At 38.1% G+C, this 15681-nt stretch overlaps 1 protein-coding gene across 2 annotated transcripts in view; it reads left to right on the top strand.

The window, feature by feature from the left end:
* The window catches only part of arhgef10la (Rho guanine nucleotide exchange factor (GEF) 10-like a), a 145983-nt gene extending 131325 nt beyond the window's left edge, over nucleotides 1-14658 (top strand). For both annotated transcript variants that reach the window (XM_048173226.1, XM_048173225.1), the window contains 3 exons: nucleotides 7912-8083; nucleotides 11899-12021; nucleotides 13852-14658. In XM_048173226.1, the coding sequence (XP_048029183.1) occupies nucleotides 7912-8083; nucleotides 11899-12021; nucleotides 13852-14387 (831 nt within the window). In that variant the 3' untranslated portion in view covers nucleotides 14388-14658. The remainder of the gene's footprint in view (nucleotides 1-7911; nucleotides 8084-11898; nucleotides 12022-13851) is intronic.
* Nucleotides 14659-15681: the final 1023 nt, after the last annotated feature.

The following is a 15681-nucleotide window of genomic DNA, read 5'->3' as shown; positions in this document are numbered from 1 at the left end:
GAAGCCTCCTCTAAAGATGACGCACAAGAAAGCCCGCAAACATTTTGCTGAAGACAAGCAGACTAAGGACATGGATTACTGGAACCATGTCCTGTGGTCTGATGAGACCAAGATAAACTTATTTGATTCAGATGGTGTCAAGCGTGTTTGGTGGCAACCAGGTGAGGAGTACAAAGACAAGTGTGTCTTGCCTACAGTCAAGCATGGTGGTGGGAGTGTCATGGTCTGGGGCTGCATGAGTGCTGCCGGCACTGGGGAGCTACAGTTCGTTGAGGGAACCATGAATGAGCGGAGCATGATCCCTTCCCTTCAGAGACTGGTCCGCAGGGCAGTATTCCAACATGATAACGACCCCAAACACATCTCCAAGATGACCACTGTCTTGCTAAAGAAGCTGAGGGTAAAGGTGATTGACTGGCCAAGCATGTCTCCAAACCCTATTGAGCATCTGTGGGGCATCCTCAAACGGAAGGTAGAGGAGCACAAGGTCTCTAACATCCACCAGCTCCGTGATGTCATCATGGAGGAGTGGAAGAGGACTCCAGTGGCAACCTGTGAAGCTCTGGTGAACTCCATGCCCAAGAGGGTTAAGGCAGTGCTGTAAAATAATGGTGGCCACACAAAACATTGACACTTTGGGCCCAATTTGGACATTTTCACTTAGGGGTGTACTCACTTTTGTGGCCAGCGGTTTAGACATTAATGGCTGTGTGTTGAGTTATTTTGAGGGGACAGCAAATTTACACTGTTATACAAACTGTACTCTCACTACTCTACATTGTTGCAAAATGTCATTTCTTGTTACATGAAAAGATATAATAAAATATTTATAAAAATGTGAGAGGTGTACTCACTTCTGTGAGATACTTTATATTTATGAGAATTTCCACATTTTTCAATCACATGTTTTTTTTTTTTTTTTTTTTTTTTATAGCTTTAAAGTCTTGCCTGTTTTTGCACAATTGTGTTGAATAGAATGCAGTAGTTGTAATGTTTTGGACACTGTTTACACCTGTATTTAGCAATATTCACCCAAGACAGATGAAAGTACCAGATTTAAATTAGACAAATGTTTCGGAAACGTTTACCTAAGTGCTAATATGCACTACCTTTCAAACGTTATTTTGAGATCTGTAAGATTTAAATTTAAAAAACTGTTTTCTATTTTTATATACTTGAAAATATAATTTATTCCTGTGATGGCAAAGCTATGATTTTCAATAGCCATTGAGGCGCACATGATTCTTTAGAAATCATTCATGATTCTTCAGAAATCAATATACTGATTTGGTGCTCAAGAATCATTTCTTATTATTATCAATATTGAAAACAGTTGTCCTGCTTAATATTTTTGTTGAAACCATGATATGTAGTCTTTGATGAACTTCTGTAACAATGTAAATGTCTTTACGGTCACTTTTGATCAATTTAAAGCATCCTTGCTGAATAAAAGTATTAACTAAAAAAACTTACTGACCCCAAACTATAAAATCACAACAGTTTTAATAGTTGATAGAATTATTCTTCTAGTGGTTTGTCTCTGAAGAAATAGTCCAAGCAATATAAAACAAAAACAGAGAGAGAACAAGAGAGAAAAGGCAAGCACTGCCGACAAGTCAATTAAAAGCGAAAACACATCAAAGGCAGTTTCAGTCTTCTCCCTTGCTCTCAAACAAAAGAAGCTCCCTTTGGCAAGGGCACGCAAACAGGTGCTAATCCCTGTCCGCTAGTGTGCAGAGGAGAGAACGGTCTCTTGCACCCACCTCACCCCCTCCAACTAATCTGCCTCAGCCCCAGACAGGAGAACTAGCTGTTTGTAAGAGTTCTCAGGGCTCCTCGGTAGCACCACAGACCTCAGGGGGCTGCGTGCAAACCCTCGATAAGGAGCACAGCTCCCTCATGCCTCATTAGAGGATCAGGCATGAAATGGCTCCTCGTTCCCTGTGGACTTTTAAAAGGTGCTTGGGAGGGGGGTGTATTGTTTTCTGAGACAGTGGCTCGACTGTGAATCACTTTGAAATCAAAGAAACTGATTCCTGAGTCATTGAAACCTTCATGATGTGTGGCCCTTCAACCCACTGGTAGGATGGTGAGTTTGAAGGCACAATAATGCTATGCATTGCAAGAAAAGATAAAAGATGTTCGGTTGCATTGGAAGTTGCTTTTGTGTTTAGTAGAACTGAATATCCTTGCGTTGTTCTTTTATAACGGTTGCTTACATTTTAAAACGAAATGGTTAGCAGAAATGCGGATTACAAGCAAAATCAAAGTAAAGATTATGAATAAAGCCATTAGTGAAAATGCATTTTCTAATATAATTTATGAAATAAATAAAGATGTGGTTTAATGATTGCATGAGATTTTCTGGAAGACTTTTGTGCAAGAGAACCATAGACAGTGAATGCTGGATCCCCATAAAACAAGGATCCCAGTGTTAGGAGACTATTTAGAATAAGCTCCATGAAGGATTACAACATTTTGAAATAAATTTTACAAGTTGAAGCCAATAAGGGGACTTATAAACTGCTGTAATGTGTGTTCCCCTTCTGGTGTTAATCAGCAGCCATGCTGCGGTGTTTGAAACATTCAGTATAGCAAGGACTTTTTTTTTTCTGAAAGCTCAGACAGAACAGTATTGTTTCCTTCTCTTTATATTTCAGAATTTGTTTATACTGTATGTCATAATTGTAACTTTATCTCACTGTGTTTTCTTTATATCTCACACAAATGTGACATTATATTTGACTTTGTAGTTTAAAATTTCTCACAATTGGAACAATTTCTTGTAATTATTTATCTCATAATTGTTTTTTTGTCACAATCTTATATACTAAAGAAGAATTAGGGGCCGTTCACACAGAACATGTTTTTCTATTGCAATGCACTACTTTTCCGTTGTTTTTTTATGAAAGCGCACTAGAAGGACGTGCATGACTGTTATGCTCGCGTCTCACGATTTTTGCAGTGCCTCACACGAGCACCGCATTTTTAAGATGCCATGTCAAGTTAAAAGAATTAAAATTTTTGCCATAGACTGTCAAAAAAATATGGACGTAGTGTCCGTGACATCACCCGTAGGTTTCTGATGAGCATTTTTGAAACCTAAAGCTGGCCGTTGCCATCTTCGCAGTGCATCACCATGCGTCACTCACGGATTACAGAAAATGGGCAAAGAAGTGGGACGTGAGTGGAGCTGAGGTGACGTGATGGCAGCAAACAAACGGCTAGTGGTGACAGCAGCGGCAATCCACCTGTCACTCAAGTGGCCACGCACTTAATTATGCAGAACTTTAAGGCTTAATATAATTTAAACGGATGAGTCATGAAGGGCAAAATTAGCTATATAGACCAAAACCACAATTTGTACCAGCCTGTAAACATGTTTCTTTCTGCTGTAAAGTTAGGCATTTTAACATGGGGCTCAATGAGATTCTGCTCTCTTTTAGAGCCTGCCCCTAGCGGCCAGTCAATGAATTGCAGTTTAAGTCAATTCCGTATTCCATATTGTTCATTATTGCCGTTATTGCATCATGTCTCAAAAGAGAGTTCTTGGGACCCTCATGTTCTGTGCTGCACTTTTTTTTTTTAAAACCATTCCTGAGCACTGCATCTCGTATTTTTAGATGCAAAGACGCGTTCTGTGTGAACAAGCCCTTACACTTCTTTATGGCTCATTTTTGTATTTTCCAATACAGAGAAAATGACCTGCACCATATCTAAGCATGGTCTTCTAGCAATAAAATGAAATAGGGACACATATATATGGAGAAATGTCCATTAAACCAAAATTGTAGTCACTCTAAACCAACTTAAAACTGTCTCCAAGAAGTAAATCCACCTCAACAGTTTTTCAGTTAGACTAGTGGCATCTAAATCATCAAAGGATGAACTTCCATTTCCATAACTAAGGATTTAGATGAGTTAGCACTACTGTCTAGAACGAAGATTTCATTTATACCAGTGGTTCCCAAACTTTTAAGCTTGGAGTAACCCCTGAAGGGATTCCCATCCTTCTGCGTACCCCCTCTCTTCCACTTAGACTGCAGTCACACCTTTACCATTAAGGGACAATATTTGCCCCCTAAATTGATTTTCCAGTGCATTTTTTACCTTTCTGAATAACTTTATAAAATAAATACTGTTTTAAATAAAAAATGTTCAATAGAGAAATATGCAATGATGGTAAAACTAAGTAAAACTTTTAAATATTAAACTAAAACCGCCAGTAGGTGGCAGCAAGTCACTGTTTTTATGAGTGAGTCATCGAGTCATTCATTCATTAACGAAGCAACTGGCTGTGAATGAATCATTGAATCATTGACTCTTACGATTCGTTCAAAGCCGCAGAATTGTTCGCGAAACACAGACGTGTGTTGTAGTTCTGCTGTGGTTTTCGTTAGAACTATTATTTCATTGCAAAATAGAGTAAATACTGACAGTACTGTGTTTAAAATGTATATTTTGTTTTTTGACCTGTTGTATAATAATGTCACGTTTGCAGTCAAGTGGATATTTGGGAACAAGTGCGTTCTTGCTCGTTATCATCATTAAATACAAGAACTCACACAAGGTATGTTTTTGTATCGGAGAAAGTTTGAGTCTTAAATCGAAATTAATCCATTATCTGTGTATATATTTGTTCTTCATGCGAGTAAGTGCTAAATCCCTACTGTTACAAAGGTGCATTATCGAGAACGGCAGTAATTTAGCGCGATTTAAATCGTTTAAATCATAATCATGCTGCTTGTGTGGAGTCATTTTTGACTGCAAATGATGAGGTAATTTGATTAAATGTGCTGGATTTACGACATTTTGGCAGTTAGAAATACATGCTCGATTTTAATATTATTTTAAGGTAGAATTAAATGAACTACCCAGCATTTTGTTCGCGTACCCCCTTTTGTCACCTCACGTACCCCAGTTTGGGAACCACTGATTTATACCAGTCTGTATTTCTGAGTAGTACTTAAGAGGTAGTTATACCAGTGGCCCTTTGGGGCCTTAACATTGAGCTGGGTAAAATGTTAATAAAAGACTCTTTTAAACATGGTAGTAGGTCCTCTGGTCAAATGAGTTCTAGGGTTATTTCATTCCTAAGTGTCTTTTTAAATTCAAAGATCTCAGTTTATAGATATCTTATCTCTTAGAAAAGCTGCAAAATCATCACAGTTGAGAATTGAGCCCTTCAAGCTCCTAGAGACCAATTTACAGAACTAAGCACATCGGGCAGCTCTAACTGCATTACTGAACAGATCTGCGTTGTCTTAGCATGTCATAGTCTATTTGTAGTTTTGCTTTATCTTATTTACGCTAAGCTTCCCTTCAGTTTGTTTTGAGATTGATAATATTTCCACTGTGTAATGGAGTTTTGACTGTAGTCGTTCATTCGACTGGTGCAACAATTCATTAAATTCTTTGGCAAAATGATCACAGGAGGAATAAGCATTGATTTCATCTTTTACTTGATTTTCTTTCTTCTATGGAAAACAAAATCAGTGTGACATTTTGCAATGATAAATGTCCATACAATGAAAGTCAAAGTGATCCAAAACATCACTGGACGTCACTGACTTTCATGGACACAAAAACACTTTTTTCTTTTGTGTTCTACAGAGAAATAAAGTCATACAAATTTGAAATGACATGAGAGTGTTTAAATTGACTGACTGTTCCTTTTCGGGTGAGCTATCCCTTTAATAATAAATATGTTCTCCACTGAATTACATCTTTAACTCGGATACTTCTTATACAGTGGAAAAAGTGAACTGGTCTTGACCAGAAAGGAATGGAGGTTGACCAGAATACAGGCTAAAAAAGGCCACAGGCTAAAATCCATGGTTTCCCAGGAGCAGCGCAATCTAAGTACTCAGGTTTTGCCTTTAATGGAGCCCTGTGGTGTTTTGCAGGGATCAGTGCAGGAACACGACCAGGGAAGGGAGAAATGTGAAGATGTGAATGCCCTCTTCCACCTCAGTGGCTGCTTTTGAGATCCACTTTCATTGTTTTTGTGTGTCTGGTAATACATAAAGACCATAAATCAGCTCTGAACTATTTTTCGAACAGAAAGTTTAGACTTTGTGCAGGTACACTGTGTGCTTAAGAGAATAAAATGATACAAAGAGCCTTAAATTGCTGGTCATTTTGGTGGCTCATCATTAGAGAGAATTCTTTATTTTTGGATCTTCCAGTGTGGAGAAAATGACCTGCACCATATTCTGAGCATGATCTTCAAGCAATAATATGAAATAGGGCACATATATATATATATAAATGAATGCAAGATTTTCACTCTCTCATGCCACCTTGAATGGCTGAATGCTCATTGTTCTGATTTTCAAACTGCTTGAGTGTGAGAAAGACATTGCAGATGTACTGTATTGAGAATAAAAGGGGAAAATAAAAACAAGATACATTTGCAGTGGACTCTTTGTCATTATAGTTCAATTTTCAGTATGTGAGGTAATGTAGAAGAGACAGCAAATGAGAAGTAAACGGAGATGGAGTTTTGTAACTGCTTGTTTTTGTCATGCCTTATTGAGTTCTGTTCCAATTTTTTCTGCTTGTTGATTCTCATTGGTATTGGGTTCTCCAGTCCACCTTTCAGCCCATTAGCAAAGCTATATGACTGCAGTCTGAAATTAATTACCATTATTATGAGGGGAGTGTTAATGTCATGTTTATACTTCACAGTTAAAGACGTTGGTCAAACTTCTTAAATATGACCTTGGTTAGGTAGTTGCACGTTTCTGTTACACAGCATTAATATATTTTTTCTGAATTTGGTTCAATTTAAAGGGTTAGTTCACCCAAAAATGAAAATTCTGTCATTTATTACTTACCCTCATGCCATTCCACACCCGTAAGACCTTCGTTCATCTTCAGAACACAAATTAAGATATTTTTGTTGAAAGGCCTTCATAGGGAGCAATGACATTTCCTCTCTCAAGATCCATTAATGTACTAAAAAAAGTACATTAATTAATTAAAGCGCCAAAAAAAATAAAAATAAATAACGACTTATTTAGTGATGGCCAATTTCAAAACACTGCTTCAGGAAGCATCAGAGTATAATGAATCAGTGTATCGAATCTGCTGTTCGGAGCGCCAAAGTCACGTGATTTCAGCCGTTGGCAGTTTGACATGCGATCTGAATCATGATTCGACACACACTGATTCATTTGTGCTCCGAATCTTCCTGAAGCAGTGTTTTGAAATCGGCCATCACTAAATAAGTTGTTATTTTGTTTTTATTGGCACTCCAAAAATATTCTCGTCACTTTATAATATTAATATTGAACCACTGTACTCACATGAACCGATTTAAATATGTTTTTAGTACCTTTATGGATCTTGAGAGAGGAAGTGTCATTGCTCCCTATGGAGGCCTCACTGAGTCATCGGATTTCAACTAAAAATATCTTAATTTGCGTTCCGAAGATTAACAAAGGTTTTACGGGTGTGGAACGGCGTGAGGGTAAGTAATAAATGACATTTTCATATTTGGGTGAAAAATATAAAATATGAAAATTGTTGTTCTCATCCTCATGCTGTTCCAAACCTGTATGATTTCTTCTGAGAAACACAAAAGAATAAAATAAAATAATTAATAAAAAATAAAAAAATTATTTATTTTGTCTTTAGAATGGGGAAAAAACATGTTCCTTTGTATTCCTCCGAAGAAAGACACTCATACAGGTTTGAAACGACATGAGGGCATGAACTATCCCTTTAATATTTCTTCCTTTTTCCTCTCAATAGTGTAGCGGACATCTTCAGCTATTTAAAAGGGTTTTATGTGAGCAATCTGGCATGCCAACAAAGAAAATTGACCTGTACTTGACCTGTATCGATATGAATTTAGTTCATTCCAGTCTCTTTATTGTAGCCTCATTGTCCTCTGTTCTGTCTTAGAGATTTGAGGTCCATCAGGACCCGATGGTGAGCGTGGCCCACATGGTGCGAGCTGGAGGGGGCGTATGGATGGCCTTTTCAGAAGGTTCCTCCATACGCTTGTTCCATACGGAAACGCTGGAACACCTGCAGGAGATCAACATTTCCACACCCTCGTCGTTTTACAACCCCAGTGAGTATCTCTCCTGTGAATCTCCATTCGTTTGAATATAGACATTTTTTACGCCTTCACACATGCTTGATCAACGCTTGTTTCCATCTTTTCTTTGAACCACTCTTCTCAAGATAAAAAGGTAATAACGGAGAAGTTCTTTTTGGAATGGTTCCTGTAGGCTGGCTCTCCAGGGAGAGACCATGAATAAGTAGCTAACTTAAGACCCCGCAGAGCAGTAATGGAGCTGCGGGGTTACAGGCAGGAAAAGTCACAATGGCATAGACAAAGCTTTCCATTCGAAATGTTGCCATGGCAACGCTCTTGTCATGACTCCAGCAGCCGTGGCATGTTGGTAATGTGCCAACGATTTGCCATTGTGCCTTTTCTTTGTGCAGCTGGCCTTAAATTAGTCTACATCCACTTCTTTTCTACCTATGAAAACTCACCTTTAGCTGTCTTAATCTCTCTTGGGTGCTCTTAAATCTTCAGTTCACCAAATTCTTTGCACTTCATCCCTCCTTTACTGCTAGATGAAAAGTGTATAAGCCAAAACCAGAGTCTTTACTACCTTTCTGTGAAAGGTAGCTCATGTAAACATTCATTATATAAGCAAGGAAACCAAAAAGTTTAGTTTATAAATATTGCTTGCATATCCACGCAGCAAATGCGCTTTAGTTCAGCAATTCAGCTCCAAACATCAGGCTATGTAAAGAGAAGATCTGGGCGGCATCGCTCCAGTAGCTCACAGAATCCTCCAGAGCAGAATAACTGCTTTCAGACTGTCTAATAATGTTTGATTTCACTTGGAAGCGATTGTCCACGTTTAGCTAAAAAAAGCTACGATTCTCCAGTTGTCACAGGCAATTACGATCAAGTGGAATAGAAAGGAGAAGGAGAAAAATAAAAGCAAAGCGGTGTTGCAGACTTCAGGAACTGGCCAGAGCAAGTTAATGTCAACTGTCGTGTTGCTACAGCCGCATCTAATTAAGAAAAAAAAAAAAATTAAATAAGATACACCCCAGTTTTTTCATCAAAAAACAAGAACATCAAACCTTTTGATCAAAGTTACAACTGTATTTCAGAAGACATGTGAAGGAATAAAGGCGAGTATTGTGGCGAGGACGTCTGCGAAGGTCCTGCAACCCCGAGGCTGTTGTCAAACTTGCGCAGCTAACTGTGTTTAAATATGTAGTTCATGTTAGGTGAGGTAACGCTACGATTCCGTGTTATGTCGGAGGGTTTACAGTCCACGGAGCACAAAAGTGAAAATAAGCTTTGGCAGATGCCTTCTTCCCCTTTTTTACTCTAGGCCCACAGAACATCCCATTGGTTTTCCTGAATATGCTAATCTGTACACATCACACATAGGAGGACTGATATAGTTATTACAGATCAATGGTCTGCTAATCCCACAGGTTTGCTCACAAGTGAGGGGTGATGAATTAATTATTATCTTAAAGTCAACCGATTATTCTGCAGTTTCTCCTCCGCTAGAACATGATAAGCAAGCCGGAAATCTCTTTAACGCACCGAGGCTGAATCCTTCCACTCTAATAAGTGGGAAAGTTGATATTGTACAGAAGAGAATCATTGAAAGTTTTATTTTGAGTTTTAATATATAATGTAATATAATAATTGATATATTTTATTTTATTTTATAAACTGCCAAGAACTTTATATTGTAATTAGTTTCATTTATTTATTTATAAAGCACAAATAAACACAATTATTTGACCGCTGTTCTGTACAGAAGATGTATGTATAATGTATAATATATGAAGAAAAAGAAAAAACACACATAATGAAAAAAATTAAGATGAGGGTTAAATGCCCGGGGAAAAGGGGAAATTTAAAGGTCCCGTTCTTCGTGATCCCATGTTTCAAACTTTAGTTAGTGTGTAATGTTGTTGTTAGAGTATAAATAAAATCTGTAAAATTTTAAAGCTCAAAGTTCAATGCCAAGCGAGATATTTTATTTAACAGTTGCCTACATCGAACGGCCAGTTTGGACTACATCCCTCTACTTCCTTCTTTAATGACGTCACTAAAACAGTTTTTTGACTAACCTCCGCCCACAGGAATACACAAGAGTTGCGTTTGTAGAGTGTGTTTGTCACCATGTCGTCGAAACGCTGTTATTTTCATCCAGCAGTCCAATCACCGGGTCTGATTCCGCCTCAAATTGATAGGGTAAAATTAAAGACATGTTTACAATAACACTGAGCGCGTACATCTCCACTTTATGGTAAGAGGCGTGACCTTTCCGGGACCTTTCCGCTAAGCTGCTGTCGAATCACAACACAGGAACCGCTGGCACAATCAGAACTCGTTACGTATTTCTGAAGGAGGGACTTCATAGAACAAGGAAGTCATCAGCCCGTTTTTATGACAGTGGAAACAGCGGTATACAGATAAGTAAATTATGTGAAAAATACTGTGTTTTTTTTACACGCGAAACATGAACACGTTATATTGCACACTATAAACACAATCAAAGCTTCAAAAAACGGGACCTTTAAACTTATGTACTTGACATGAAATAATAATAATAATAATAATAATAACCTTATATTAAGCATGCAGCTTTTATTATTTTATATTAATTGAAAGACTACATGAAATTTTCAAATGAAATCAAATGCATTGAAAAGAACTGTGATGAGTAACCTAAGATGTACACTTTCCTTTATATATGCATATAATAACAAAGGTTCAACATTATTTAATGCATTCGGCATCATGAGTTAACAATTTATATTCAATTAATTCATTTTTACAGCATTTATTAATCTAGGTTAATGTTAATTTTTTTTTATAAATATACTATTGTTAATTCATCTTTGATTATAATACAATTACAATGGATTAACCCTTACATTTTAAATAAAAATCCTGATGATTGCGATGCAGAAAGAGTTGTAGTACGCATTATGCGTCAACTACAAGGACATCTAATAAAATATGCAATATGCATTTTTTCCCCAAACCTCAGCATCTTATGTTTTCAGCATTCATGAATTCACATGCATTACTGTAGAACTGCAGATTTATTTGACAATCTATTATTAAGGTGATCCCTCTTGCACAGAAAAAGAATGTATAATAGGTGAATGTTCTGCAGAACTGGACAGCTGACATTTCTACGAATGAGTTCTTCCTAATGCAGTGCATTCGCTAATGTTTTTTTCATGACCTTCAATGATTTCCTTGTGACTAACTACATATACTGAAAATGCTTCATTTACACATTAGCCAAATACTCTCCCAGTTCTATAGCAACCTACAGACAGCATGCAGTGAAAATTAATCAATTAGCCACAGATCATTCATGCAAAGCGAGCACCATAATTCAAGCATGCGACCACCGTCTATGCTTGCTGAAGACCCTGCTGTGCTGTTGTTCTTTGAATTAATTATTATACTGTGGCTGCTTTATGATGTATGAAGACCCAGGGTCAGGGATTTGGGTATTGTGAATAAAGTCATTTAAATGTACCTTGTTACTTTTTGTCTAAACGGCAATCTAAATGTTGTTATACCTGCACACTGTTATAATTGACCAGTTCGATAAAGCTGATGAGAAAAGCACAACTGTGAGCGGGGGTAATCAGCAGGTTTTTATCTGGGTCTCCACAGAAATGATGATTGTTGATGTACAATCGGGCTATTCCAGAGTTTAGGAGCCAAATGCAAAAATGCTCTCTTTTTTTGTAATATTCTTTAGCACAGTTTGTTCTTTTCAAAATAGGCTAAAATGATATCATACTGCATAGATATAAAGAATGTTTCTCAGTTATGGTGATACTTTTTTTTTTTTTTTTTTTCTTTTGAAGGTCAAAAGAGCATGAGAGTTACCAGCCTGCTGGTTTGCCAGGGGCTGCTATGGGTGGGAACTGCCCAGGGCATTATCATCACCCTGCCTGTGCCCAAGCTGGAGGGCATCCCCAAAATTACAGGTACACAGATGGTGGCTCTTCATGATACATAACCGCCTTTAGTCCTTTTGGAAGGTCTCCTCTACAATGATAGGACAATTACATACTGATTCAATTAGTTAGCCCTTTGTTAAAAGAATAGTTCACCCCAAAATGATACTTTGGTCATTATTTACTCAGCGCCATGTTGTTCCAAACCTGTTTGCTTTTTTCTGTGAAACACATAAAGGATCATTTTGAAGAATATTTAAAAGTCTTTTCATTATGCCAGTTCATTGTGAAGCTTCTGAAGCCAAATATGTAATATCCAACCTGACACGACACACACATAAGTGTTGTATTTAATATAAGAGCTGAACGGGAAGATGATCATGAATAGCAACTTAAAATAAGTTTGGGGTCGGTAAGATTTGTTTAAAAAGATAGTTCACCCAAAAATGAAAATTATTCTATGATTTACTTACCCCCAAGCCATCCTAGGTGAATATGACTATCTTAAAATAGTAAAATAACGAGGTTTCGGCTTGACAGCCATACACATTCGACGTACGTCCAAAAAGCCTTAAAGGTGCAATATGTAAGAATTTTGCAGTAAAATATCCAAAAACCACTAGGCCAGTGTCATATATTTTGTTCACCTGAGTACTTACAATATGCCAAATGTTTGCAACTATTTGTAAATCGTTTTAACCAAGGCTCTGGTACGTGTGAGGAGTCGCCTGTCAATTGCGTCATATGCGCGTTACCCTCGGTTTCTGGTACCATGCCTCAGAGAAAAACACTATTTTGTGAAGTAGCTAACATAGCATAATCAGATTCAGCTTTATTTTTAGTAACAGTAATACAGCATTTTCTCCATCATACAATATGTTTTAAAATTAATTCCATGCCATTTATCAACACAAGCCATCCAGCATTTAATATGATATTCTAAAATCGATGTAGCTTACTGCAGTGTGCAACAAGTGTCTCACAGCAGCCGCCGAGCGAACGCTCAAAGTAACGTCATAACATAATATTCAACACACTCAAATGTATCTAATATGATAAAGAGAGCTGCGTTACCTCATACTCATGACCGGAAAAGTGGAAGCGGCGCTGGCGACGGTGTCATAATAAAAGTTTTGCTGCTCGTGTGTTGCGCAATGGCTCCAGCGACCTCGTTCAGCTCCCACAACACTCGGTCCTGCTCTGCTTCATACTACAGTAACGTTAATAATCGCATCCATGAACATGATTTCTTTCCGAGTCCTATCCCGATTATTTCCACCGGTGTGTGATTCCGCACTCAAACTTGGCATCATCAAGCTACGCCTTTGTTTTTAACAGGCCTCTAGCGACCTCTAGCGGACAGAAAATTTTACATATTGCACCTTTAACACCGGAAGCTTATTTTACTTTATAAAGTCTTAAATAAGGACACAAATGCATCGATTCACTTCAGAAGGCCTTTATTAACCCCGTGGAGATGTATGGATTCATTTTTTTTTTATAGATGGGTGCTTTTTTTTTTTCCCATTCACAATCCTTAGAAAACTTTGGAGGACTAAGGATATTTTTAAATATATAATATATAAGATTGTGTTCATCTGAAAGAAGATAGTCATATAGACCTAGGATGGCTTGACGGTGAATAAATCATGGGATAATGTTTTTGAAAGAAGAAAAAAAATGAAAATGAAGAGTATAATGACCAATTTTCTGAACTATTCCTTTAACTCAAAGTAATTTCGGTATGTAATATGCATTTAAATGTGAAATAATGTAAATCAAATAAGGTTTAAGGTTTTTATTACCATTTGGCATTGCTGCTTTTTTTACTGATTAAAGCTGTGTTTTAATGTGGCACAGGTAAGGGGATGATGTCCCTTAATGCACACTGTGGGCCTGTGGATTTCTTAGTTGCATTTTCCAGCACTTTGTCTCCTGAACTTCTGAAGCGGGATTCTATGGTGGAGGGGCATGATTCGGCCTGTGGAGTGGAGGACCGGAGTGACTCATCCTCTCAGGAATCTCTCCAGCAGCCCAGTATTTCCGCCCATGTGGATGGCAAAGGGAAGGGGCGGGGCGTGTTGCTACAGTACCGCCTCCGCTCAACCTCAGGGTTGCCTGGGCGACCGTTAACCGCACGAGGGGACGAAGCCTCAGACTCGTCTTTAGAATCTTTGGAACACAGCATGGAAGATGGCTCTATATATGAACTCAGTGACGATCCAGACATGTGGGTCAGGGGTCGGCCCTGCGAGAGAGAAGGCGTGAGGAGGGACAGGGTTACCTCAGCTGCAGTTATCTCAGGTGGGAAGGGCTTCCGTCGACTGAAGGAGGGTTCGATGGCGGCCACCGCAGAAAACACACTTATGATCTGGCAGCTTCCTCTCACTGTTTGAGCTGGAATTGAGCTGAAATTAAAATTTTGTCATCATTTACTCACCCTCATGTCATTCTACACCTGTATGATTTATTGTACTGGTGGTGATGTACTGGTGACTCTTTTTAATGCCATTACAATAAATGGAAAGTTGGAAACTGGAGATTTTAAAGGGTTAGTTCACTACAGAAATGAAATTTATGTAATTAAGTACTTGCCCTCATGTCGTCCCAAACCCATAAGACCTTCGTTCATCTTTAGAACACAAATTAAGATATTTTTGAAGAAATCTGAGGGTTTCTGAACTGCACATACAATAGGCAGCAATGTCATTGCACCTTTTGAGGTCCAGAAAGATATTTAAGACACTGTTAAAATATTTTTGGGATGACATGAGGGTGAGTACTTAATGACAGAAATTTTTATTTTTGGGTGAACTAACACTCTAAGCTTCAAAAAAAGATACAAAGCATCATTAAACTGGTCATTCAACTCATACTTTTAAGTTTTCTTATGCTGCGTTCACACCAGACGCGACTTGCGCGAATAAATTGCGCTATTCGCGCGTAGTTGGACGCTTGAACATTTGGAGTTTACTCGCTTCATTCGCGCGTGAAAATCCCTTCTCAACAGACGCGAATTCGCGTCATGAGAGGGGCTCTCCCGCTCCTTTATGTGTCCCAGACTCTCCCACTGCTTTCTGCACACTTCCTCTGAATAAACACAACTTGTCAGTGGGGAAATAATTGTAAATTACAGCGAATAAGCTCAATTGGTCGTCTTTAGTTGGCTTGTAGTCTTAATATGTGTGTATATATATATATATATATATATATATATATATATATATATATTTATATATATAGCTCAAATTGAGTAAAGACCGTTTTTTACAACTTATCAGATTGTCCGACCTCCTCACTCACTTTCTTTCAAACACGATCCTTTTTATTTCTGTTTCTATAAATGTATGAAGATGTATAGCGACGATGATTTTGTCCTCCATTGTTGTTTCGAATTTCTGCCTCAGCTCGCTACGTCACGTCACTACTAGAGCAAGCTCCTGATTGGTTAACGCGGCGTGGAAATTCGGCAAAGTTCAGATTTTTGAACTTGCGTGATTCTCGCGAATCGCTCAATTCGCGCCGCATCATTCGCGCCGCTGGATGTCAATTCGCGTCTTTGCATTGACTTAACATGTAAATCACTCGCGCTTACCGCTTCATTCGCGTCCGGTGTGAACGCACCATAAGTTATACAATACATTTGTGTGATGAATACTAAGGCATTAATTCACTGGTAATTTTTCTCTG

The sequence above is a fragment of the Megalobrama amblycephala genome, linkage group LG21 (genome assembly GCF_018812025.1).
Source record: "Megalobrama amblycephala isolate DHTTF-2021 linkage group LG21, ASM1881202v1, whole genome shotgun sequence".
In the NCBI taxonomy this organism is placed as follows: domain Eukaryota; kingdom Metazoa; phylum Chordata; class Actinopteri; order Cypriniformes; family Xenocyprididae; genus Megalobrama; species Megalobrama amblycephala.
The sequence above is the reverse complement of the archived record's forward strand: the minus strand, read 5'-3'. Positions and strand labels throughout refer to the sequence as shown.